The following is a 26,408-nucleotide window of genomic DNA, read 5'->3' on the forward strand; positions in this document are numbered from 1 at the left end:
GTAGATCTCTCCTAGCCCTCCTATTCGGTATTCCTTTCTCTTCTCGTTTCTCTCTAAAATCTCAGATTTCTCGATTGCTCGAGTTTTCATTTTAAACTCGAGATTTGTGTTCGGATTGCTTGTAGACCAGCTTCTCGAGCTTTCTTGGTTGTTTATTGTTGATTCTTTCTCCGATTCCCTCTCGATTTTGAACTTTGATTTTTAGGGTTTTCGTGCCAAAACCAAATTGGGATTAGACTTGTAATCGATAGGGTTGCCTCTTGATCTTGTATTGCTAGAACGTTTAACGGCTAATTTGAGATTTTGACCAAATTAGAGTTAACCAATCGGTAAATCGAATAGTTACGGGAACTGAAATTGTGAACTAGTTAATGAATTATTACCAAATTGAGATCGTGTATGGTTTAGAAGACCCGAATGGAAATTGTGAGAAGTTAGAGATTCTTAAGCGAGAAAGAGGAATAAGAAAGTATAAGCCCTAATCTAACTCGAGTGAACATCTCGATTTTGAACCGAGGTTAAACCAAGTTTATGTGTAATATAGGCGTAGGCTCGGTCGAGCACGACTTTGCGGGACACTTCGAAACGTCTGATCTATAAGTACGCAACACGCTCACCGTGGACAGGTTTCGGGATTCTTGGACTTGTTTGATATTTTATTTTCAGAAATTAAATTGTTTATTCGTTTGTCATGTTGAATGCCTGATTGTTGTATCATTGAATTGCATAAATAATTTGTATAGCCCAATCAAATTAAACTCGAATTATGGTGAATGAAATGATTTGCATGCTTGTATGGTTCCCATTTGTGTCGATCTATTATGATCTGATTTTGATTGAAAGTCACCACGAACTATGTATGCGAGCGGATTTACGAAGTTGAGCTGTATAGCTGACTTAGATCCAACGAATTGTGTGTGTGAGCGGATTTATGAAGTTGAGCCGTATGGCTGACTTGGATCCGACGAATTTGCAAGGTTGAGCTGTATAGCTGACCTTGAGCCCTGAATCCTTCTAGTGCTTTAGGTGAACGGCCCTCAGTTTTCCCAATACCGGTTGGAACGTGGGGTGAGTGATTGTATTGATGTGTGGTTTGAAGTCGTGGGTAACATGTGTAACGTCTGTGGCTCGGTGGTATTGTTCTATGTGTTAATGCGCACTGTACAAAAACGTTAATTACAAACGGGTTATTATTCACGGTTCGGAAAATTTTTGTATTGAACCGTGTGTCAATAAAAAAATGGGACAGTCAGCGGACATATATACACGTTTCATAGTAGAGCCGTGAATGAAGGGTATTATTACTCACGGCTGAGATTGAAGGAGCAGTGGGTAAAGGAGGGTGGCATTTATCCACGGTGGGATTGGATGATCCGTGGTTAGAGAGGTGTGGGTAAAGGGCTGTAGAGAAACGTAATTATTCTTGGTGCTGTTTCCATCTCCCTCCGTCTCTCACTTAGCGATATTTTCATTTCCCTCCCTCTATCCGTCCTTCTCTCTCCGAGGGTTTTCAAAATCGATCTCTCCGTCGCTCAGCCCAAATCCGGTCCTCTCTGTCCACCGCTCAGCAACTTCGTCCCCCTCTTCCTCCGCCGCTCAGCACAACGCCGGCCCCTCTCTCTAGGTTAGTACCGATTTTTCTCTTTGTATGTTTCTTTTAGTTTATCTTCATCTTTACAACAGTTTGAATCACCACGATTGAATCCAAGTACTTATCATTGCCTTTTGTTTTAAGCATTTGCAGATGAAGTAGCAGGTTTTTGTGTATTGCAATCATTACTTGGTTATTTTATCACCTTCCTGAACAAGATCAATACTTAACATCCTAGATAAAATTTATATTAAGTCTGATCTACACATTTTTTAATGCATGAATTAGTATTGTTGGGGTATGAACTATTATGTGTGCTTGCTGCTATGCACAATCAGTACCTTTCCTCTTTTCATCTTTGTTAAAAATCTCTTACATGTACTTTTTGTGCAATTTCTGTCATTTATTATTTACAACTGTTGCTGACAGGATGGATCTGGTATGACTTTCTTTTGATGGTAGCAATTATTGTTAATTAATTATAGCTTAAATTTTTAAAATCAAATAGCAAATTTAAACCTTCCCTAAATTATTAAACTCAATCTACTTATCTACATCATTTGCTGTTTGCTACACATGTTTGTAGATGATTATTAAATTCTGATGACTATTTTTTTTTTCAATATTAATTAACCAAATTGATTGCAAATCCAGAAGTTCTTGATCAGTATTTTCTCATCAAGAAAAAGTGATTTTTATACACCTTTATATTTTGATAAATCTGGATTCCAGGGAATAATTATGTACAAGGCTTACTGGTAAATTAGACTGTACTCTTTATGTTTTTATTCTCTTTTTTCAAAATTGTCAAAGAGACACATCACTGGTACTAGTATTCCTGTACCAGAGTGTTGAGCACAGCTTGCACCTGATTTGCGCTGGTACCAACTATTGACATTTTCTCATAAAACTAAACTGGATGTACCAACATTGTTACCAACTCATAAATGAATATGCCTGCACATGCCTAGGGACTGGTATATGGAGATACATAGCTACTGTTTGTAACATAAATGAATGCTATGCTCTAATTAGAACTTTTGTTGTCTCCCATTTCATAATTGAGTGACGTTATTTCTGAAATAAGTATTAAGTTTTAAGTAATCTCATAAATAATTTGAAGTGAAGGGAGTGTCAAGAAAAATAATCAGTTCTAATGGTCTGGTTCGGATCATTATCATTCTAGCTTGAATTTTCCCGAGAGGAAGGCTTATGATGCCCAACAGGTCCATGCAAATAACATCTCTGATTTTCTAGAAGGTATCATTTATATCTTGCATTTGAACGCCTATTCTTGTACCAGTATGCCTATTGTTTGTTATATTATGTGTACCTGTACTGGTAATTGTTTTATGTAATCACGAGGGTCCCTGCTAAGTACTTCTGGTCTGAACTGGTGGAAACCGCGTAGGCATATGTACAGTTATCAGTATGCCCACAAAAAATCAAGTAGTATCTGACACAAAATAAGGATATGGTGCACACTGTACAGTTCATTATATCTTGAAAATTTAACCCAAATTCATTTCAGTTTTGTTCTTTTAGTTGCCTCTTATTTTTCTGTTTTTTATTCTAATGCAAAACTCTTATCTTGCCTTGAAGGATGCATGCATTTTTTGTATGACCATAGATTAAAAAAAGATAATTGTGTATGCTGATCCTCTTAAAAAAATTGAAGATTAATAAAGATAACATGTTGACCCCTGAACCTGGGTGGGCTCCGCAGGTTCAGGGACAGTATTGGAGATCAGTGGGTGTAAAAGCGGGCAAATATGCATCGTGGGTGGGATTAGAGACAAGGCAATGGTTACTCGTATCTATTACTTATATCTATTACTTCAACTTCTTTCTTATATTTTATTAATCTTATGTGTTGATTAAATGTTAAAAGTTATTTTAAACTGCAGAAATCACACGATCTTGTATGCAGTCCCCAAATAAGGTATGTTACATCTATTACACATTATTAATTATAATAAAAATTAAACCATCTACTTAACTAACAGAAACTATTCTTTCATGCAGTTCCGACAAAGTGTTGTGCCCTACTCGAAGGAGCTTTGATGAAATCTGGTGTGTGTTCATGCATGAGCATTGTAAATGATTGATGATTATATGTTGTGTAGGACAATTATTTTGGAAGTGTAAAATGTGTAAATTTCAATATTGTTTATTTTGATCAAATTAATATAGTGATTTTGATATTTGATGTGCTGAAATTGTGTGATTTTTGGTATTTTGTACTGGATAAAATTGCAAACAAAATATTAAATGAAAATAGCGTCACACACATGGATACTCTTCTCAAACTGAAAATTGCATTATAATCAAATCACCCACGGATCTCCTAGAGAAAAACAATGGCTATAATATTTATTACCACGGACATTTATATAACCAACCGTGGTTAAATATTATTTATTGGCGGAAAAGGAAAACAACCACGGTTCGTTGGTGTACAACCGTGGGTGCATATTGAATCCAGTCGCAAAACCGTGGGCGTATTTCAACGCTTTTACAAACGGTGGCATGAGTCACGGTACTAAAACCGTGGATAATTTATATTTTCAGCCGTGACTAGTCTATTTTTCTGTACTAGTGGTTATTGGCACATAGAACCATTCAAATAATATAAAATAAATATACTTAAATGTTAAATACACATAGAACCATTCAAATAATTAATTTATTATAGAATGAGCAAATAGAGTTATAGTCAACTTTCAACAGACAAAACTATTCAAAAATAACTGAACGGTTTAACTTTCAAAAGAGCAAAGTATGTGTCAACTTGAACAACCATATATTCTGAGTTATGACACATAATTGCTCTATCAAAAGAGCAAATAATATATCCTCCTGCTTTCAATCCCAAAAACCCACAAGCATGGCCTCTCATTCATCTCCACAAAGCTCCTTGTGTCTGTTTCTCCTCTTCTTTGCAACAATCTTTCAGCTTGCTACTTCGGTCTTGGTCAAGTGCTCTGACTCAAACTTCACGAGGAACAGTACCTACCAATCCAATCGCAACCAACTTCTCTCTAACCTTTCTTCAGCTGGATGGCACACCGGCTTCTCCTTTCAAACCCTCGGAAAAGACCCTGACCAAGTTTTTGGCCGTGCACTGTGCCTCGGCTCATATAATTCTTCTGTCTGCCAAACATGCCTCCTAAATGCGGAAGATGCAATAAAAACCAATTGCTCACTTAGCAGAAGAGCTGGTTTATGGTATGATGGCTGCTTCCTCCGCTACTCCGATACCAACTCCATCACCTCTGACGAAGAGTCATGGTCCCCGATACTCTACAACACAGCTAAAATCTCAAATCCCGACACATTTGAAGAAGTGTACAGCAATCTGATGGGTAGCCTTGCAGATAGAGCAGCTAATTCCACAAATTTCTTCAAGGTTGGTGCAGCAAAATTTACTGGAAGTATCACATTGTATGGACTGGTACAATGTATTCGAGACATTTTGCCAGACGATTGCTATACATGCCTACAACAATATATCAGCAAGTTCCAAGCCACTGCATGGGGCCAGCAGGGTGGGGTCATGTTAGGCTTTCAGTGTTACATGCGTAATGATATCTATCAATATTTTAATCTTTCTCTCATTGATGCAACGCCCCCTGCCTTGCCTCCTGAGCTCCCTCCCCAGCCAAAAGGTATGCACAAATTTTTTTTTTCAATAAAGTTTAGAAATTAAGCTATCCAACTATTTAATATTCTTACTATTATAATAAATAATTTTTTCATTTGAGTTTCAAACTCATAAACTCTCATATAAAGACCACGTGTATTTGCGATTAAACTAAAGATTGATTCTTAGATATGCACAATTATAAATAATGAATTAGTGTAAATTTCTTCTCTTGTGTGCCAATAACCGGCATAGGGACGTAACCGAAAGTATGGAACAGTTTGAATAGTCATTACGCTAAAAATATTTCTATACCGTGTTTAGTTATGCCACCTGTCGTATGTTTGTGGACTGCACCTTTCTTCTTCAAGCTCAGTGTTATGTCCAATATTTTTATTTTTATCTATTTTATAATATATTTTTAATAAAAATAATTAGATTACTGAATTTTTGTTAAAAATACTTAAGTTGCAGAATTTTTGTTAAAAATACGTAAGTTGCAGAATTTTTGTGCGACTTGAAATTAAGGTCTCAGGTCGCAGGAAAATCCCTGGAACTTGGAATTTTGTTTTCCTTTCTTACACGATTTTTTTTGAAGTTAATTAAGTTTTGTCTTTTTCCTTCTCTAGTTCAGGGAAGTGATGCCAAACTTTAGTTTAGGACAGTTGACCTGGGTCAAATAAAGCGAGTCACCGACTATTGAATAAATATCATATAATACAGATCCTCTGTTACAAGTATGGAGAGACATATAATTTAGTATAAACAGCAAAGCAAATAAAGCAAACAATCCAATATAAAGCAAATAAAGCATATAAAACATAAACATTAAATCTAAACAGGAAAAAACTATCAATCCTAGTCAGAACCATAATTAATCCATGCCCCGGTTCTTAACATTCATTAGAACCAAATTAATTCGGTTAGGGGTATTCATCGGTTTGGCTCGATCCAAACTAAATTAAATAGACAAATTAAAATTTTATTTGGTTTTCAAAAATCAAACCAAAATTAAATAAGAACTAACTAAATAAATGAAAATAAATTTTTATTTGTTCGGTTGAACCAAAATAGGGTATTAATCATAAAAATAAACATTCTTTTGTCAATTTTTTGATTTTTTTTAAAAGATGAATTTTAAATGTTTGTTTAATTCAGATTAATTGGTTTTAAACTGAAACAAGCAATATATATGCTTGTCGTAATTTTTAATTTTTTTAAAATGTTTGGTTCGAGCGGGAGATGGGTTTAAAAATTTCAGTCAGATCAATCTAACTGGTTTTGAAGTTTCTAATTCGAATCAAACCTAACTATTAAACCAATTTTAAAATATAAACCGATCAATTTAATTAGAAAAATCGAACTCTCACAACTCGATTTAAAACTAATTAAACCGACAGGATGAACACCTCTAAAAATTCTATTCTAAGTTTGAAATTTAATGATCTCTTTAAAATTAATGTCAAAGTCAATACGGATCGAATGGTCCAGATTCTCTCCATAGTAATTGCAGACAAGACAAATTCCTCCAACAACGATATGAATGAAGTATGAGCTACCTTGATGATTTGTGACACTATATGTCTCTCCATACTCGCAACAGAAGATCTGTATTATATGATATTTATTCAGTAGTTGGTGAGTCGCTTTATTTGACCCAGGTCAACTGTCCTAAAACTAAAGTTTGGCATCAACTAGAGAAGAAAAAAACACAAAACTTAATTAACTTTAAAGCAATTCGTGTAAAAAAGCAAAAAATAAAATCCAAGTTGCAGAATTTTTCAATGCCCCCATCAATCAATCAATCAATCAAATTATTGTGGAAAATCAAGACCCATGAAAAATACTAAATTCAGGGAGTTGACTGGATCTAAGCCCGACTTTCAGGTAAGGCCTAAGAGCAAATTAACTATCAACAAATAATAAGCAGTTGGAATAATCTTTCAAATTATACACTAGCTCACAGCAATCTGTTTTTAATAACCATGGTTGCTGTCTAGTTAATACAAAAAAAAAGAAGAATTTCATATATACCACTCAAAAATTGTAAAATTATATATTTACCATTCAAAATTCTGTAATTACATATTTATCATATAAAAATCCAATAACTCACATATTTATCTAATATAACTTTAGAATATATCAAATATATCCAAAACTTAGATTAATTATGGTTAATTTTCTTTAATTTTCTTAAAACTATAATTAATCAATGATTAACTTAGCATCATCTTTTTAATTCCTTAGAACCGTTCTCCTTTATATCTAATATAAAAGATTAAAAACAGATATTCCAAACTGAGTCAATAACAGAACACAGACTCTCAAATTCAGTTACTACTTTGATAACGGATTGCAATATCAGCGTCGAATTTAGTATGAATTATTTTCTTAGAAAAGTTGGAACGGTTTCCTTGTTTTTAGACAATCAAACTGGAGTTGGAATTCTTAAATCCGAGTCTGTTGCCCCTTCTCTCTGAATTTAAGCGAGAGAGACGAGATGATGAGAGAGTTTAAGCAAAAATGAAAAATTACGTCAACAAAAAGAAAATCTATGCGCAAAAAAGGAAGGGGCAGAGAAGGAGAAGCAACTAAATAACTTGTTAATTATATTTTATAAAATCTTAAACTTAATTAATATTATTTTTGTTATTAATTGAGTAAATATGTGAGTTATTAGATTTTTAAATAGTAAATATGTAATTATAGAAATTTAAATGGTAAATACGTAATTTCACAGTTTTTGAGCTTAGTGCTCTCACTAAAAAAGCGCTCCATATAAATTTTTACCGCATGGGTCTCAAGCACAATAACAATAACGGGTAAAAGTGAAGATGCAATGCAACGTTTTATTTTTTTCTGTCCCGAAATTTAAAGAGGTTGATAATAATATTTTGTTTATAACATCGATGCTTACTTTATAACACTTGTATTTGTAATTTATTCTGAATTCATGTGTTCAGTCTAAACTTAAGATACTGAATACGTCCGTTCAAAATGAACCGTAAATGTATACATTCACAATTTTATTTGAACACAAGATTCAAGTTGAATTATGAACCCTTACGTTCCTAATTCAGTCTGTTGTTCCCCATGCAGGCAAGAAGAAAACTTCAACTGGTACAATTCTGGCAATCACTATACCACTGGTCCTTGCTTTTGTTCTAATCGCTGGTCTTTGTGTTTGCTTCTTAAAGAGGAGAAAATCAGAGCTCATGACAAAACCATTGCTGAGTAAGAAAGATAAAATTTATTTTTGGTCCACTTTTCACTCAAGTAAAATCGACAAATGCTGATTGATTTTGGTGTCAATGTACAGATGGGAGTAATCGTGAGGAGATCAAAAGTGTCGAGTCACTGCTTCTTGATCTCTCTGTATTAAGAGTTGCGACAATTAATTTTGCAGAGGAAAACAAACTTGGTGAAGGTGGATTTGGAGCTGTATATAAGGTAGGAATATATATACTCAAATTAACTTCATTACTAATTATTTGGACATTTATTGTATCTAATTACTTTTTTTTATTCTTCCATTAGGGTGTACTGCCTGATGGTCGAGAAATAGCCGTAAAGAGGCTCTCTCAAAGCTCCAGCCAAGGACTAGGCGAATTGAAAAATGAGCTACTTTTGGTTGCAAAGCTTCAACACAAAAATCTTGTCAGACTTCTTGGTGTTTGCTTGGAGGGCCAAGAGAAATTGCTTGTTTATGAATATGTACCTAACAAAAGCCTTGATCAAATACTTTTTGGTAAATTTTTCTTTCTCTATCAGAACTTTTTATTTTAATTTGTTGACTCCTAATTCTAGAATAACAGCCATAACATTAAACAATCTCATGTACTTTTTGGTGAATTTCAATTTATTTCTTTGTTTGACCCAAACCAATTAGTATGGTATTAGTCTTCATATAAATAGTTAAAACATACCCTTTGTCCCTTGCCAACCAACTCTTTATATACTATGCTTTTATGTTAATTTTGCTTGTCAGGTTGGCATTATTGGTTTTAATTATTTGGAAATGCCGATCGAGTTTTGGGCATATATACTTAATACTATATAAATTGTAGATGGTTATATACAGTAGTTCAAATATTGGAAAATGTACATTTGTAGTCCTAAATAAGGTCCTCATTATCTACTTGTGTAGATCCTGAGAAGCGGCACCTACTAGACTGGGAAAAAAGGTACATGATCGTTTGTGGAATTGCAAGAGGGCTATTATATCTACACGAAGATTCTCAACTAAGAATTATTCACCGAGATCTGAAGGCAAGCAATATCTTGCTCAATGCAGAGATGAATCCAAAGATATCCGACTTTGGTATGGCTAGACTCTTTGGAGGAGACCAAACTCAACATATCACAAGTCGAGTTGTAGGAACATTGTAAGTAATGTACAGTTATATAGTGCAGTAATTGTTGAATTAAATTACCATAATAAAACTGACGATGATATATATACTTTAATTGTAGTGGATATATGGCCCCAGAGTATGTAATGCGGGGACAGTTCTCAATCAAGTCAGATGTTTTCAGTTATGGTGTTTTAGTTTTAGAGATTATAACTGGAAAGAAAAACAGTGGTACTTTTGAGAATGATGAGACCGAAGATCTCTTGAGCTTTGTAAGTAGTAGCACTGATCTTCTCTCTCTATTATTCTATAATCAGCAAAGGAAATGCATGTATATATACTAACAAAACTGAAATTAATTACCATAACATATATATATAGGTATGGCAGCACTGGATCAATGGTACCATTACAGAAGTAGCAGATTCGTCTTTAGGTCAGCACTATTCGAGGAGTGAATTGTTGAGATGTACACAGATAGCGTTGTTGTGTGTCCAGGAAAACCCAGGAGACAGACCAACTACGTCAAACGTGACCGTGATGCTTAGTAGTGAAACAATGTCTCTCCAGACTCCATCTAGGCCTGCATTTTGCATTGCCAATAGCAGTATACGTGGAGGAGGCAACCCCGACTTCTCAAGCAAGTCTGTCCCCATGACACAAAATGAGGTTTCAATTACTGATATTGAACCCAGGTAGATTGGAAATTAAGGTTAGAAATGCTTTGCTCTGGTGATTTAGTATGTTAATACTTGAGGTTTGTAAAATATGGTCAGTACTAGAGCACATTTTCCATTTCTTTAATTTTTTTCTCCTGGACAAAGTACTTGAATAAATATGCTTGAGATATTTTAGTAGCTTGCAAAAGTTATACATGTTCAATATTGTAAATTTTGCTCTTGTTGATCCACGGGCGAAACTAGAAATTCATGATATGGGGTGCTAAAATTAAACATAATAATATGTTGTTGGTAAGAATTGAATCCAAGCTCTTCACAACCACAAAAGAAATTCTAACTACTGGGCGACAAGTAGACATATGATATTTTATTAGGGGGAGATAGATGATATAAAAACTTCAAAAAAAAATAATTAAATTTCAATATATACATAGACTGAAGCTATGTTACTTTGCAATATACATATTGATTGCTCAAAAATAACATAAAAAAGAAAGAGACGACCTGTCCACAAGAATGTAGGTTTTTCTCCATCCCACCGAATCTCTCCGTCCCGCCAGATATCCATTCGGCCAAATTGAAACTTCCCCCCTTCTCGCCAAATCTCTCCCGATAATGGCAACAATCGATTCAGAATTTGAGATTTTCTTGCTTCAGTCTTATTTGATTTTTTATTTTTTTTTAATACACAGAGTCTCAAAAGGCAAATTAGAATCTTTGGCAGCGTGATCCAAAATTCCACATTTGGTTTGGGGATTCTGTGAATGTCAATTGGAGAGAAAATATTCACAAATTGGGCTGGAGATGTGGGCCCATTTTGATTTGGAGATAGCTTACACACCTCAACCCATGACCCACTTCATTTTATTGGCATTATTTTCATTTTCACAAAAACCCTTTTTCATGGACTATCTCTTGATTACCCCTTGTCAAAATGAAATAATATATATTTGCATCTCTATTTTATCCAAATCCAAAATAAAAGAAAAATATATATAACAAGGTTAGTAGAATGGTAGGTCTGATTATTCAATTGACTTTGACTTCATTTACAACTTTTTAATTGGGTTCAGTTGACAAGTAAATTTTAGCGTCTAGTCTTCGCTTAATTAATCTAAATTTTTATAACACAACCAACTAATTAATTAAGCTAAACGGAACATATATCAATAATGTCGATATAACAACTATGAAGAACATATTTTTCCAAAGTGTGGGAACATATCTCAATAGAGTCGATATAACAGCTCTCTATAGCACTAATTCTTCAAACACATAACATCCCACCAAAATATTCTTGAAAAATTCATAATAGATATTAATACCAATAAGTACAATATTGGTCCCGCAGATATAATCTGTGGATCAATGAAATATGGAAATTCTCAGAAAAACTGATTAAATGGTTTTTTTTTAAAGATAAAAATAAATATATAAACAATTCAGAAATTTAATAAACGCACAATTAAAAAAAAAACTATGTATACAATTTCATTTATTCTAAATAATATTTTTTAAAATTAAAATAAATATACTTAAATATTAAATACACATAGAACCATTCAAAGAATTTATTATAGAATGAGCAAATAGAGTTATAGTCAACTTTCAACAGATAAAACTATTCAAAAAAAACGGTACGGTTTAACTTTCAAAAGAGCAAAGTATGTGTCAACTTAACAACCATATATTCTTGAGTTCTGACACATAATTGCTCTATCAAAGAGCAAATAATCCACCTACTTTCAATCCAAAAAGCCACAAACATGGCCCCTCATTCATCTCCACAAAGCTCGTTGCGCCTGTTTCTCCTCTTCTTTGCAACAATCTTTCAGCTTGCTACTTCAGCCAATATTTTTCCCAAGTGCTCTGATTCAAACTTCACGAGGAACAGTACCTACCAATCTAATCGCAACCAACTGCTCTCTAACCTTTCTTCGGCTGGATGGCGCACCGGCTTCTCCTTTCATACCATCGGAGAAGACCCTAACCAAATTTTTGGCCGTGCACTATGCAACGTCGCCCTTAATTCTTCTGGCTGCCAAACATGCCTCCTAAATGCGGTAGAAGCAATAAAAACCAATTGCTCAAGTAGCATAAGAGGTGGTTTATGGTATGATGACGGCTTCGTCCGTTATTCCAATACCAACTCCATCACCTCTGACGAAGAGTCATGGTCACAGTTACTCTACAACGTAGCTAACATTTCAAATCCCGACAAATTTGAAGATGTGTACAGCAATCTGATGGGTAGCCTTGCAGATAGAGCAGCTAATTCCACAAATTTGTACAAGGTTGGTACAGCAAAATTTACTGGAAGTATCACATTGTATGGACTGGTACAATGTATTCGAGACATTTCGCCAGACGATTGCTATACATGCCTACAACAATATATCAGCCAGTTCCAAGCCAATGCATGGGGGAAGCAGGGTGGGGTCATGTTAGGCTTTCAATGTTACATGCGTAATGATATCTATCAATATTTTAATCTCTCTCTCATCGATGCAATGCCCCCTGCCTTGTCTCCTGAGCTCCCTCTCCAGCCAAAAGGTATGCACAATTATTTTTTTCAATAAATGTTGGAGGTCAACCCATCCAACTATTTAATATTTTTATTATTACAACAACAAAAGATTTTCTTATCTGAGTTTTGAACTCATAATCTCTCATATAATGACCATGTGTGTCACACCTCAAATTTTTATCATCCAAAGGGTGATTATATAAGCATCTCCATATCTTTCCTTAATTGGTCCGTCAACCTATGTCGCCGACAGAAATGAAAATAAAATAACAAAATAGAGTCAGCTACAAAGTTCAGTAACCGGTTATTTAACAACGCGCTTCTCTCAAATTGGCTTAATTTAACAACCATTCAAATAGACCGGATTAATCCACACAAATACACATCAAATTAAGCACGCATATTTCATCGGCGATAGCACGTCGGTCTAGGTTATCCATAAAACAAGTCATATCATTTCAACCATCGAACCTAGGGCTGTAAACGAGCTGGCTCGGGCCGAGCTGGGCCTTGGCTCAGCTTGGTAATTCTGGCCCGAGCCTGGACCGAGCGAGCTGGACCTAGGGGTCCCGAGCCAAAAGACTTGGCTTAGCTTGTGACAAACCAGCCTAAGCTAGCTCGCGAGCTGACGAGCTTGCTCGCTGGGCTTTATTGGGCTGCTATTATACAAATTTAAAAATAAAAAAATAAGAAACTCATTCACAAAATTTAAGAAATCGTCCAGCAGGCACATCTTCAAGCAACTAAAGCCCATATCATTTCTTCCCAAACTGAAAATACATCAATTTTGCATAATGGCGCCTTTGAAAATGGGACTGGACTTAAAATTATACGGGACTAAACCTTAAATCCACTCTAGCTTAACGAGCCGAGCTGGCCCGGTCCGAGCTGACCCCTGGCTCAGCTCGTTTATTTTGGCCCGAGCCTGAGCCGAGCTAGCTCGTTAACAGCTTGGTCCACTACCGAGCGAGCTGTTAGTGAGCGAGCTAGAGGCGAGCCACGAGCGAGCCAAGAGCTGCGAGCTTTTTTTACAGCCCTAATCGAACCTGACTACGACTAGCATTCCCCGTATATCGGTCCCGACCACGACTAGCAGCCCCCGTGTATCGAACAAATCAAATTCCAACCTCAGACCCACTATCCCGTTAAATATGCCATCATAATCCAATATACAATATGCAATATGCAATACCAATATCCATATCAACCATACAAAATGAAAACACATATTATAGATAAGTCCGGTTACCTGAAACAATTAATATATTCAGAATTTCTCAGATTGAAACTGCAACTCAAAATCACTGCGACGTAGTCAGAATTCGAATCAGATAGAAAATCAATCAATAATGGAAATCATAATCTTCAGAGAGCATCGATCTCTATTATTTTTCTGTCATTTCCTTTCTACTTATTTTATACGGTTTATCATTTTTCTTCTCTCAGATTAAAACTGCAACTCAAAACACTGACGTAGTCGGAATTCGAATCAGATAGAAAATCAATCAATAATGGAAATCATAATCTTCAAAGAGCATCGATCTCTATTATTTTTCTCTCATTTCCTTTCTACTTATTTTATACGGTTTATCATTTTTCTTCTGTTTTGTATCTTTGCCTTTGTGTTTTTTTTTATATATATATTTTTTGAATTGATCAGAGAAAGAAACTGTAAGGGGCGCTAATTATAAAGGGGTTACGATGTGCGGGGGATTTGCCATGTATAACCGCATCGTTTCCTTTTTTTTTTTTTTTTTTTTAGGGTAATTAATTAAGGAGGGGAATTCATATTAGATTTATACGAAATTTATCATAAAGCATGTGTATCTTGTTAAGAAATCAGATGAGACAATTAAAGAATGGAACCGCCTATTACAACATTGGTATTTCTTTCTAAATAAAATTAAATAGAATTAAATACGGCAAATTAATGATTAAGAGATTATATAATAATAGAAATAAATTTGACCAAATCAATAATTTTAGGAAATAAAACAAAAGAAACAATAATTTTTGTACGATATCATTTCTCTCTATTTTTAAAGTAATATATTTATAAATAAAATATGTTACCAAAAGATTTATAATCTTTAATATATATTATGGAAACAAAAATTGCTAGAATAGATAATTATAACTTAATTTTTCAGGATATTACAATGTGTCTTTGCGACTAAACTAAAGGCCGGTTCTTAGATATGCACAATTATAATTAATGAACTCTAATATAAAGATCATGTGTCTTTGCGACTAAACTGAAGACCGGTTCTTTAAGTATGCACAATTATAATTTATGAACTAGTGTAAATTTCTTCTCATTCACTCGTTAATCAACAACATTTTCAATACAGCGTTTAGTTATGCCACCTGTCGTATGTTTGTGGACTCTACCTTTTCTTGTTCATGCTCAGTGTTATGTGTAAGTCTAAATTAATTATTGTTTGGTATATATACAACAAACTAATTGATAATTATATAGAGAAAATAAAATCGACTTTTCAACGAAGAAAACAAGTTGTTTAGTCACAACAAACTATTTGGTTGTTGTAGCCATATGGGACATCTGGTTGAATATATTCCAAGCAAGACTATTAGTAGTCAACAATGCCCCCATCAATCAATCAATTAATTAAATTAGGAAAGTGCTATTCTAAGAGTAATAATTTCATCAATCAATCAATTAATTAAATTAGGAAAGTGCTATTCTAAGGACAATAATTTCAATAATAAGAGAGTATGTAATCAATGTATAACTAATAAGAAAATTATATAAATGGATAACTAATAAGGATAAAAAAATAAGGAAATTATATAAATCCCAATTATCTTTCATATCTTTTTGTACATATAGAATGGAAACCAATTCTTCCTGGCCGATATATCTGCCATATCATTTACAACATTCACATATCCAATTATATTGTTTGACTCATGATATATACCACTACCTAGAAAAGTGGATGTATTAGAACAGATCAATTGTAATCACTGATTTTATATATGAAATGAAACCTAAGGCAATTTAGTTGTAAAAAAAATGGAAGCCAATCAAATAAAAAATTCATTTTAATTAACGATCTCATCATAAATTTTTATAAACTTTATAATATATATATTATGTTTAATGGTATGAAAAGTATCTATAAACTTTATATGCATTAAGTTTGAAATTATATCTAAATCACGAACTTAATTATATGAGATTCGTATTATAATTTCATACAAAAAAAATAACTTTATATGAGATTCATATATGAAAAGACATAAAAGATGAAATATATCTGAGACTTGTATGATTTTCTTATTAGTTGTCCATTGATTATGTATATATATATATATAGTTTTAAGAGAAGGGCAAAGTGGGTGTATATATATCAGAATAAGAAATATTCTCTCAGCTCTTATTATTGAAATTATTGCCCTTAACATAGCACTATCCTTAAATTATTGTGGAAAATCAAGACGCGTGAAACAAATACTAAATTCAAGAAGTTGACTGGAAGCATGGTTCTGAAAATTAAAATCGAAATCAGAATCGGTCACTTGACTGTGGAATTGAAATTGGGAAAATCGGTTGGAATCGGATCGGAAACTCGAATTTTTTTGACATAAACTTATTTTGTACTAAAAGAATCGGAAAATTAATAAAACAAAATTAATTTTTCATAAATTTTAGCGTATAGTCTTCGCTTAATTGGGTTCAGTTGACTTTGACTTGACTTCATTTACAACTTTTAAATTGGGTTCAGTTGACTTTGACTTGACTTCATTTACCACTTTTCATTTGGGTTCAGTTGACAAGTAAATTTTAGCGTCTAGTCTTCGCTTAATTAATCTAAATTTTTATAACACCACCAACTAATTAAAGCTAAACGGAACATATATATCTAAACAATGTCGATATAAAAACTATGAAGAAAATATTTTTCCAAAGTGTTGAAACATATCTCAATGAAACTAATTCTTCAAACACATGACACCCCACCAAAATATTCTCGAAAGATTTATAATGGATATTAACACTAATAAGTACAATATTGGTCCCGCAGATAAAATCCGTGGACCAATTAAATATGGAAATTCTCAGAAAAACGGATTAAATTTTTTTTTTTCAAAGATAAAAATAAATATATTAAAAAATATCAGAAATTTAATACAGACACAATTTTAAAAAAAATTATATATTCAATTTCTTTGAATCTAAATAATATTTTTTAAATATAAAATAAATATAAATGTTAAATACACATAGAACCATTCAAATAATTTATTATAGAATGAGCAAATAGAGTTATATATAGTCAACTTTCAACAGACAAAACTATTCAAAAATAACGGAACGGTTTAACTTTCAAAAGAGCAAAGTATGTGTCAACTTGAACAACCATATATTCTGAGTTATGACACATAATTGCTCTATCAAAAGAGCAAATCATATATCCTCCTGCTTTCAATCCCAAAAGCCACAAACATGGCCTCTCATTCATCTCCACAAAGCTCCTTGTACCTGTTTCTCCTCTTCTTTGCAACAATCTTTCAGCTTGCTACTTCAGCCAACATTTTGTTCAAGTGCTCTGATTCAAACTTCACGATGAACAGTACCTACCAATCTAATCGCAACCAACTGCTCTCTAACCTTTCTTCGGCTGGATGGCGCACCGGCTTCTCCTTTCAAACTCTCGGAGAAGACCCTGACCAAATTTTTGGCCGTGCACTATGCAACGTCGTCCTTAATTCTTCAGACTGCCAAACATGCCTCCTAAATGCTGTAGAAGCAATAAAAACTAATTGCTCAAGTAGCACAAGAGGTGGTTTATGGTATGATAACTGCTTCCTCCGTTACTCTGATACCAACTCCATCACCTCTGACGAAAAGTCATGGTCCCGGATACTCTACAACGTAGCTGACATCTCAAATGCCGACAAATTTGAAGAAGTGTACAGCAATTTGATGGGTAGCCTTGCAGATAGAGCAGCTAATTCCACAAATTTGTTCAAGGTTGGTACAGCAAAATTTACTGGAAGTATCACATTGTATGGACTGGTACAATGTATTCGAGACATTTCGCCAGATGATTGCTATACATGCCTACAGCAATATATCGGCCAGTTCCAAGTCAATGCATGGGGGAAGCAGGGTGGGGTCATGTTAGGCTTTCAATGTTACATGCGTAATGATATCTATCAATATTTTAATCTCTCTCTCATCAATGCAACGCCCCCTGCCTTGCCTCCTGAGCTCCCTCCCCAGCCAAAAGGTATGCACAATTATTTTTTTCTGTAAGTGTTGGAGGTCAAGTCATCAAACTATTTAATTTTTTTATTATTATAACAAATAATTTTCTCATCTGAGTTTCGAACACATAAACTTTCATATAAAGACCATGTGTCTTTGCAATTAAACTAAAAGCTGGTTCTTAGATATGCCACACTATATGTTTCTCCATACTCGCAACAGAGGATCTATGTTATATGATATTTATTCAGTAGTTGGTGAGTCGCTTTATTTGACCCAGGTCAATTGTCCTAAAACTAAAGTTTGGCATCACTGTTCAGGTCTGAACTAGAGAAGGAAAAAGGCAAAACTTAATTAACTTCAAAGCAAATCGTGTAAAAAAGCAAAAAAAAAAAATCCATGTCACAGGATTTTCATGTGACTTGAGGCCTTAATTTCAAGTCTCAGAAAAATCCTGCCACTTAAGTATTTAATAAAACCCCAGTAATCCAGTTATTTTTATTAAAATATATTAGAAAATTAGTAAAAATGAAAATGTCGGGTGTTATGTGTAAGTCTAAATTAATTATTGTTTGGTATATATACATACAGAGGAGGGATCAAGTTACAACACTTGAAAGTTACAACAAAGTTACAACATCTATGTTTTTCATTTTCAAAGTCCAAACCGTCGATCCAAACCGTTAGATATTCAATCTATATTAAAATGTGCTTGGAGACCAAATTTTACATTTTTTGAAAATTTTTTGCTATTTATTAAGATGGGTACAAAATCGCTGTTTTTATAAAAACAGCGATTTTGTACCCATCTTAATAAATAGCAAAAAATTTTCAAAAAATGTAAAATTTGGTCTCCAAGCACATTTTAATATAGATTGAATATCTAACGGTTTGGATCGACGGTTTGGACTTTGAAAATGAAAAAAATAGATGTTGTAACTTTGTTGTAACTTTCAAGTGTTGTAACTTGATCCCTCCTCATACAACAAACTAATTGATAATTATATAGAGAAAATAAAATCGCCTTTTCAACGAAGAAAACAAGTTGTTTAGTCATAACACAAACTATTTGGTTGATGTAGCCATGAGGGACATCTGGTGGAATTAATTCCAAGCAATAATATTAGTAGTCAACAATGTCCCCATCAATCAATTAATCAATTAAATTATTGTGGAAAATCAACGCGCATGAAACAAATACTAAATGCAGGGAGTTGACTGGATCAAAGCCCGACTTTCAGGTAAGGCCTAAGAGCAAATTAACTAATAACAACAAATAATAAGCTGGATCAAATTTATAGTTTTCTAATAAAACTCATTTAAATTTTGTAATTTATTCTGAATTCATGTGTTCAGTCCAAACTTATGATACTGAATACGTTCGTTCAAAATAAACCGTAAATGTATACATTCACAATTTTATTTGAACACAAGATTCAAGTTGAATTATGAACCCTTACGTTCCTAATTCAGTCTGTTGTCCCCCATGCAGGCAAGAAGAAAACTTCAACTGGTACAATTCTGGCAATCACTATACCACTGGTCCTTGCTTTTGTTCTAATCGCTGGTCTTTGTGTTTGCTTCTTAAAGAGGAGAAAATCAGGGCTCATGACAAAACCATTGCTGAGTAAGAAAGATAAAATTTATTTTTGGTCGACTTTTCTCTCAGGTAAAATCGACAAATGCTAATTGATTTTGGTGTCAATGTACAGATGGGAGTAATCCTGACGAGATCATAAGTGCCGAGTCACTGTTTATTGATCTCTCTGTATTAAGAGTTGCGACAATTAATTTTGCGGAGGAAAACAAACTTGGTGAAGGTGGATTTGGAGCTGTATATAAGGTATGAATATATATACTCAAATTACCTTCATTACTTATTATCTGGACATTTATTGTATCTAATTACATTTTTTTATTCTTCCATTAGGGTGTACTGCCTGATGGCCGAGAAATAGCAGTAAAGAGGCTCTCTCAAAACTCCGGCCAGGGACTAGGCGAATTGAAAAATGAGCTAATTTTGGTTGCAAAGCTTCAACACAAAAATCTTGTCAGACTTCTTGGTGTTTGCTTGGAGGGCCAAGAGAAATTGCTTGTTTATGAATATGTACCTAACAAAAGCCTTGATCAAATACTTTTTGGTAAATTTTTCTTTCTCTATCAGAAATTTTTATTTTTATTTGTTTACTCCTAATTCTAGAGTAACAGCCACAACATTAATAATCTCATGTACTTTTTGGTGAATTTCAATTTTTTTTCTTAGGTTTGACCCAAACAAATTAGTATGGTATTAGCCTTCACAAAAATAGTTAAACATACCTCTTTGTCCCTTACCAACCAACTTTTTTAGATACTATGCTTTTATGTTAATTTTGCTTGTCAGGTTGGCATTATTGGCTTTAATTATTTGGAAATGCCGATCGAGTTTTGGGCATATATACTTAATACTATATAAATTGTAGATGGTTATATACAGTAGTTCAAATATTGGAATAAGTACATTTGTAGTCCTCAAATAAGGTCCTCATTATCTACTTGTGTAGATCCTGAGAAGCGGCACCTATTAGACTGGAAAAAAAGGTACATGATCATTTGTGGAATTGCAAGAGGGCTATTATATCTACACGAAGATTCTCAACTAAGAATTATTCACCGAGATCTGAAGGCAAGCAATATCTTGCTCAATGTAGAGATGAATCCAAAGATATCCGACTTTGGTATGGCTAGACTCTTTGGAGGAGACCAAACTCAACAGATCACAAGTCGAGTTGTAGGAACATTGTAAGTAATGTACAGTTATATAGTGCAGTAATTGTTGAATTAAATTACCATAATAAAACTGACGATGATATACATACTTTTTGTAGTGGATATATGGCCCCCGAGTATGTAATGCGGGGACAGTTCTCGATCAAGTCAGATGTTTTCAGTTATGGTGTTTTAGTTTTAGAGATTATAACTGGAAAGAAGAACAGTAGTACTCTTGAGAATGATGAAACCGAATATCTCTTGAGCTTTGTAAGTAGTAGCACTGATCTTCTCTCTCTATTATTCTTTAATCAGCAAAGGAAATGCATGTATATATACTAACAAAACTGAAATTAATTACCATAACATATATATATATATATATATATATATATATATATAGGTATGGCAGCACTGGACCAATGGTAGAATTACAGAAGTAGCAGATCCGTCTTTAGGTCAGCACTATCCGAGTAGTGAATTGTTGAGATGCACACAGATGGCGCTGTTGTGTGTCCAAGAAAACCCAGCAGATAGACCAACTATGTCAAACGTGGCTGTGATGCTTAGTAGCGAAACAATGTCTCTCCAGACTCCGTCTAAGCCTGCATTTTGCATTGCCAAGAGCAGTATACGTGGAGGAGGCAACACCGACTCCTCAAGCAAGTCTGTCCCCATGACACAAAATGAGGTTTCAATTACTGATATTGAACCCAGGTAGATTGAAAATTAAGGTTAGAAATGCTCTGCTCTGGTGATTTAGTATGTTAATACTTGAGGTTTGTAAAGTAAGGTTAGTACTAGGGCACATTTTCCATTTCTTTAATTTTTGTTCTATTTAGCAAGTGCAATTGTAAGAAGTCATTAGGAACTGAGCCATTACTTAAATAAAGTACTTGAATAAATTTGATTGAGAGATTTTAGTAGCTTGCAAAAGTTATACATATTCAATAATGAATATTGTAAATTTTGCTCCTGTTGGTCCTTTTTAAACAAATGTATTCAAACAATGCTGTAAAATTTGCTCCTGTTGGTCCCTTATGTAAGTTATACACTGTGGGTACACAAGAAAAACATAAATGTATTTCAACAATAGATGCCATTATTTTCATTGGTAAAACCGACAGAAATAATTGTGTTTAGATCGGGACCGTCGATCCCTTTGATATTCGTGCAAAAGAAGATCGAACCATCCTGATATGAATTTGTCCGAACTTAGGACCATAAATTAATTATCTTCGAGAGAGAGATGACAAATATAATAACTAATTTTGTATTGAATTAGATTTACCTTATATAAATAAATATTTATTAGTAAGTAATTAAATAATTTTTAGCTATATGATTAAAGCTGAAAAAATATATGCAAATCCTGTGCATCAGTAATACGTTAAAAATATATAGCCACAGCCACAGAAGATCTGAACAAACTCCACGCGGGGAAAGGCACTACAGCGGGGAAAGGCACTACAGCAGGAAAAAGGAAATTCGCATCCTCTTAAATATCTCAAACTTGAGAACAGCTTGGTTCCCATGGGTTCGCTCATTATCGGATCTGCTTTAGGATTTACGCCCGCACTTTTGCGTATGCTTTAAAATTCGTGCGCACGAATTCTAAAATAGATCCGATGGTAAGCGAACTCATTGGAACCACTTTGAGTCCAATAGCCATCGGACACTACTAGAATCTGAGTTTTTTGCAAGTGTAGGACTAGTTTTTTTCAAGGTAAGGACGGCCCTTGCAAAAGAAATGGTATTTCTGGAATCCTCAAAACTTTTGCAAGGCTAGTCCCTTGTAAATTGTATCGTAGGGAAATGTGTAATCTGCAACCTTGTAAATATTTTCATCCTGCCCTTGAAAATACGTTTTGAAAGTCATATATTATAATTAATTGAACGTCCTTGCAAATAGTCAACCCCATTCGCTTGCAAATACTTTGGCACATTTTAGATGTTATATTTTATTAAAAGTACTTGCAAATACTCAACCCTATTCGCTTGCAAATACTACACCACCTGTTTATATAATATTTTATTGAAGGTCCGTGTAAATACTCCACTAGCATCATTAATTAAAGTTTTGGCTTTCGGTTTGGTACTGGAAGCCTATCTCATCATATGAAACTTTGATTTTTGTCAAATTAGAACATAGAGGAGCATCAACGATATTGTTTCAATCATTTAGATTGATTCTGGAGTGCATATGTACCTTATGTTTTATTGGATTTTCAATTTGAGTATTTAGCAATTTTCACTGTGTAGTTCATATGCTGGTGGTTCATGATTTGATTCTTAAACTTATTATTTTTTAATATGGTTATTTATTTTTATTACATAATCATATCCCTGGCCATGTTAGGCACTTCTGGATCCAATTTCACATTTTTACAGATTTTATTTATATTTTTAATTCATGAATTTGGCATGCAAGGGCATCAGTTTGTCATTTTCTGTCATTTAATTGTTAATTTTATTCTAGGCAATTGGCTACATGAAATTTGGATTTATTTTCATGAAAATATCCATTTAGACTTAATGTACTCATGTGATTTATTTCAAAAATTTTATGGCTTCCCTAGCGTACTGGTAAGGGGTTCAGTACCATGGCCATTGTATACCAGCAACAGAAAAGAAGAAGAAAAGGAAAAAATAAGAATTTTCAGAAAGTTGAATTTCAAAAATTCATTAAAAATAGTACAAAATTCATTTTTAATCAAAATTTTGGTCCAAACTGCATGGAATTGAGTCCTCTATCTGCCCGTTATGTTTATTTTGACATAATCAGAATCTTTGTCCTCTGATTTGCCAGTTTTTAGCAGAAGGGCATTTTGAGCCTTTTTTATGACAATAGAGGTCCACAAGGGTCTGGCCACTGATTCCAACTGTGTAATGTAACTTGAAAAACATGTTTATCATGGCAGCACATGCTTGGAACTGAAATCACTAGCCAAACCGCTTTCTTTTCTGATTTCTCTTACTAGCAAGTGATAGAATATGAGATTGAGAACTTTGCTTACATACCCTTTGTCATTTAGAATAAACCTTACAAAATTATTGGGAAACAAAAATAATTGTACAAATATTGTGACACAAAACACATACAACTATTGATTGACCCATATTAAAACTTTTAATCGGAACTCCGAAGCATCGAGGACCTAGAAACCAAATTCATCATCACCTTGGTCCATGTAACACTTATTGTCAGTTTCCTCAATTGGGTTGACCTCAAGGTCTTCCTCGACTTGATCCATGTCCAACTCTTCGTCACTCTCCTCAATTGGGTTGTCATCACACTCTTCCTCATCTTGCGACATCGTATCATCCACTAGCTCGTACTCATCTTTTTGAGGGGCCATACCATCCCAATCAAATTCTTGACCATTTGAAACCTCGATTGGATGATCCGGCATTTCATCTTGGAAAAATTCTAGGTTTGCATCGACTTCGTCCTCGGCACGAAACCTCCCCTTCGCGCTAGTTTTCATTGCCACCCACCATTGGCGTCTTTCAATTTTATCCGATGCATAAGGAAGGTAGAAAACTTGGATTGCTTGAGGTGCCAATATAAATGGTTCATAATTTTTAAGGCGAGAAGCATGTTTAACCTCAACAATTCCATGTTGGATGTCAACCCTAACACCGTTTGTTATTTCAAACCAATTACACCTAAAGAGAACGACCTTGTTGAGTCCATCATAATCTAGCACAATTACCTCTTGGAGAAGTCCATAGTAGTCTTGTGGTGTATCAATTCCATCCCACTCCCCTTTAATACAAACACCGCTACTCTTTGCTGACTTGTTTTCCCCATATGCTTCCGTGTGAAATCGAAAACCGTTAACTTCATACCCTTGGTAGCAGTCCGCTTGTTTTTGTGGCATGAGTCCTGCCCTTCGGATGTATGGGTCACAATCATGATCAGATAGTACCTTCTTACGTAGCCAATCTGCGAACACCTCTTCACGAACTTTGTCTAGATGTTGTGCGGATCTTTCTTGTCCCGAGCTTAGCATGCATGCATCAAACTCTCTACACATTACAATATGTCAAAATATAAGAGATTAAGCTTGAGTTTAGAGTAGATACTTTTTAAACAATCAGAATAAACATTTTATAAGATTTTACCCTAGGAATTTATCTTTTATCTCTGGACAGTTGAGGATGACATATGTGTGTGCAGCTTTAAGTTCCTTGTCATTGAGAGTCCTTCGATTTGGCCGTGTGAAGAAACGGCCCGCGGTATCAAATATCGATAGACATCTCCGCGAAGGGTTGCTGGTTACAACCCCACGTGGGTTAGTTTTAGAATTCTCTGCAAAATAACGTGAGCAAAATGAACCAATTTCTTTAACAATTGTAGCCTGGACGATTGAACCCTCAACACGCGCCTTGTTCGTGACTCTCATCCGCTGTTCTTTGTTTCGTCTGTAATAAAAATATTTGTTAAGATATAGAAACAATAAGTGAGCTAAGTGTTTCGTCATTGAATCAAAAAGGGTTTTAAAAACACACACCTTTCACATGGAAACATCCAGCGAAATCCTACTGGCCCACCCAATCTAGCCTCGTGACAAACATGGACCACAAGATGCTCCATAGAATCGAAAAATGCCGGTGGAAATATCTTTTCCATTTTGCACATTGTGACCCTAATATCCTTTTCTAATTGGTCAATACGGGATGGATCAAGCTCCTTAGCACAAATCTCTCTAAAGAAGCTTGAAATCTCGCACAAAACATCCCATACGTAATCAGGAACAAAGTCTCTAAAAGCAACAGGAAGAAGTCGCTCCATGAACACATGCAAATCATGGTTTTTTAGCCCAATTAGGGTGTTTGTTTTGAGATTTACACAATTTGACCAACTCGATGCATAGCCATCAGGGAACCTGACACTCTCCTTGAGCCATATTAAAACCTTCCTTTTATTTTCTGGAGAGAGTGTGAAGGGAGCCTTTGGTTTTCTCAACTTTCCTGGATTATCCGGGTCTGTGATTAGGTTCTGATTGGCACGATCGCAAATGACAGCCAAATCTTTTAGTGTTTTTTTCATTATCCTTGTTCTTTTTCCCCATCCCTAAAAGAGTGTAAATCAAATTTTCGCAGAAATTCTTCTCCAAATGCATCATGTCAATGTTATGTTGCAACAAATTGTCTTTCCAATAAGGCAAGCTCCAAAAAATACTTTTCTTTGTCCAATGGTGTGTTTCACTATAACCCTTAAACTAGTCATGGTCATATTGTTTACCCCATTTCATTTTCCCTAGTTTACTGACCATCGCGAGCCGCTCTTCTCCACTGACTGTTCGTGGTGGCCGATCAAAATCGGCTTTACCTTTCATGAAATTTTTCTTGTCACGGCGAAATGGGTGATCTAGAGGTAATAAACATCTATGATAGCCCCTGTCACACCCCGCGGCCACGGGTAGTACAGTCCCCCGCCGTAAGCATACAACGCCGTGTATGCTTACAAGGCTAATCACAATTTAAACCAATCAACACGCAATTCAAAACAAGTTTCTAATATAAAATCAGAGTACACAGTCTGGACAGTAAATAATACACTATAAGTATCTCATCCGGATACCAACCACGAGGCCTACCCTAAATCTATACAACAAAACA

At 34.5% G+C, this 26,408-nt stretch overlaps 3 protein-coding genes and 1 long non-coding RNA gene across 9 annotated transcripts; 3 read left to right on the forward strand and 1 right to left on the reverse strand.

The window, feature by feature from the left end:
- Positions 1–1,404: 1,404 nt before the first annotated feature.
- On the forward strand, positions 1,405–3,795 carry LOC144553996 (uncharacterized). Of its 2 annotated transcripts, XR_013511502.1 has the most exons (3): positions 1,456–1,624; positions 1,745–3,533; positions 3,617–3,795. It is a non-coding gene; the product is annotated as an uncharacterized LOC144553996 (long non-coding RNA). The 2 variants fall into 2 exon arrangements; XR_013511501.1 differs by having other exon boundaries at positions 1,405–3,533.
- A 682-nt stretch (positions 3,796–4,477) lies between these two features.
- Positions 4,478–21,703, forward strand: LOC144553990 (cysteine-rich receptor-like protein kinase 6). Of its 5 annotated transcripts, none has more exons than XM_078302161.1 (7): positions 4,478–5,259; positions 8,337–8,471; positions 8,557–8,687; positions 19,963–20,173; positions 20,576–20,813; positions 20,900–21,050; positions 21,184–21,703. In XM_078302161.1, exons 1-7 carry the CDS (start codon positions 4,479–4,481, stop codon positions 21,499–21,501), a joined length of 1,965 nt encoding a protein of 654 aa, XP_078158287.1. In that variant the 5' UTR covers position 4,478; the 3' UTR covers positions 21,502–21,703. The 5 variants fall into 5 exon arrangements, with proteins under 5 accessions (XP_078158287.1, XP_078158286.1, XP_078158288.1 ...); XM_078302160.1 differs by lacking the exons at positions 19,963–20,173; positions 20,576–20,813; positions 20,900–21,050; positions 21,184–21,703 and adding exons at positions 8,775–8,985; positions 9,385–9,622; positions 9,711–9,861; positions 9,971–10,478; XM_078302162.1 differs by lacking the exons at positions 4,478–5,259; positions 19,963–20,173; positions 20,576–20,813; positions 20,900–21,050; positions 21,184–21,703 and adding exons at positions 8,012–8,116; positions 8,775–8,985; positions 9,385–9,622; positions 9,711–9,861; positions 9,971–10,396.
- On the forward strand, positions 11,976–14,262 carry LOC144553995 (cysteine-rich repeat secretory protein 38-like). The gene is made up of 2 exons (XM_078302170.1): positions 11,976–12,822; positions 14,243–14,262. The coding sequence occupies exons 1-2, from the start codon at positions 12,036–12,038 to the stop codon at positions 14,245–14,247; spliced, it is 792 nt and encodes a 263-aa protein (XP_078158296.1). The 5' UTR covers positions 11,976–12,035; the 3' UTR covers positions 14,248–14,262.
- Positions 21,704–23,938: 2,235 nt separating the features above from the next.
- Positions 23,939–25,836, reverse strand: LOC144554445 (uncharacterized). Its single transcript, XM_078302763.1, has 3 exons — positions 25,298–25,836; positions 24,909–25,208; positions 23,939–24,812 (listed from the first exon to the last, which is right to left on the reverse strand). Exons 1-3 carry the CDS (start codon positions 25,834–25,836, stop codon positions 23,939–23,941), a joined length of 1,713 nt encoding a protein of 570 aa, XP_078158889.1.
- Between the last annotated feature and the right edge of the window lie 572 nt (positions 25,837–26,408).

The sequence above is a fragment of the Carex rostrata genome, chromosome 5, assembly GCF_964058835.1.
Source record: "Carex rostrata chromosome 5, lpCarRost1.2, whole genome shotgun sequence".
Taxonomy (NCBI): Eukaryota; Viridiplantae; Streptophyta; class Magnoliopsida; order Poales; family Cyperaceae; genus Carex; species Carex rostrata.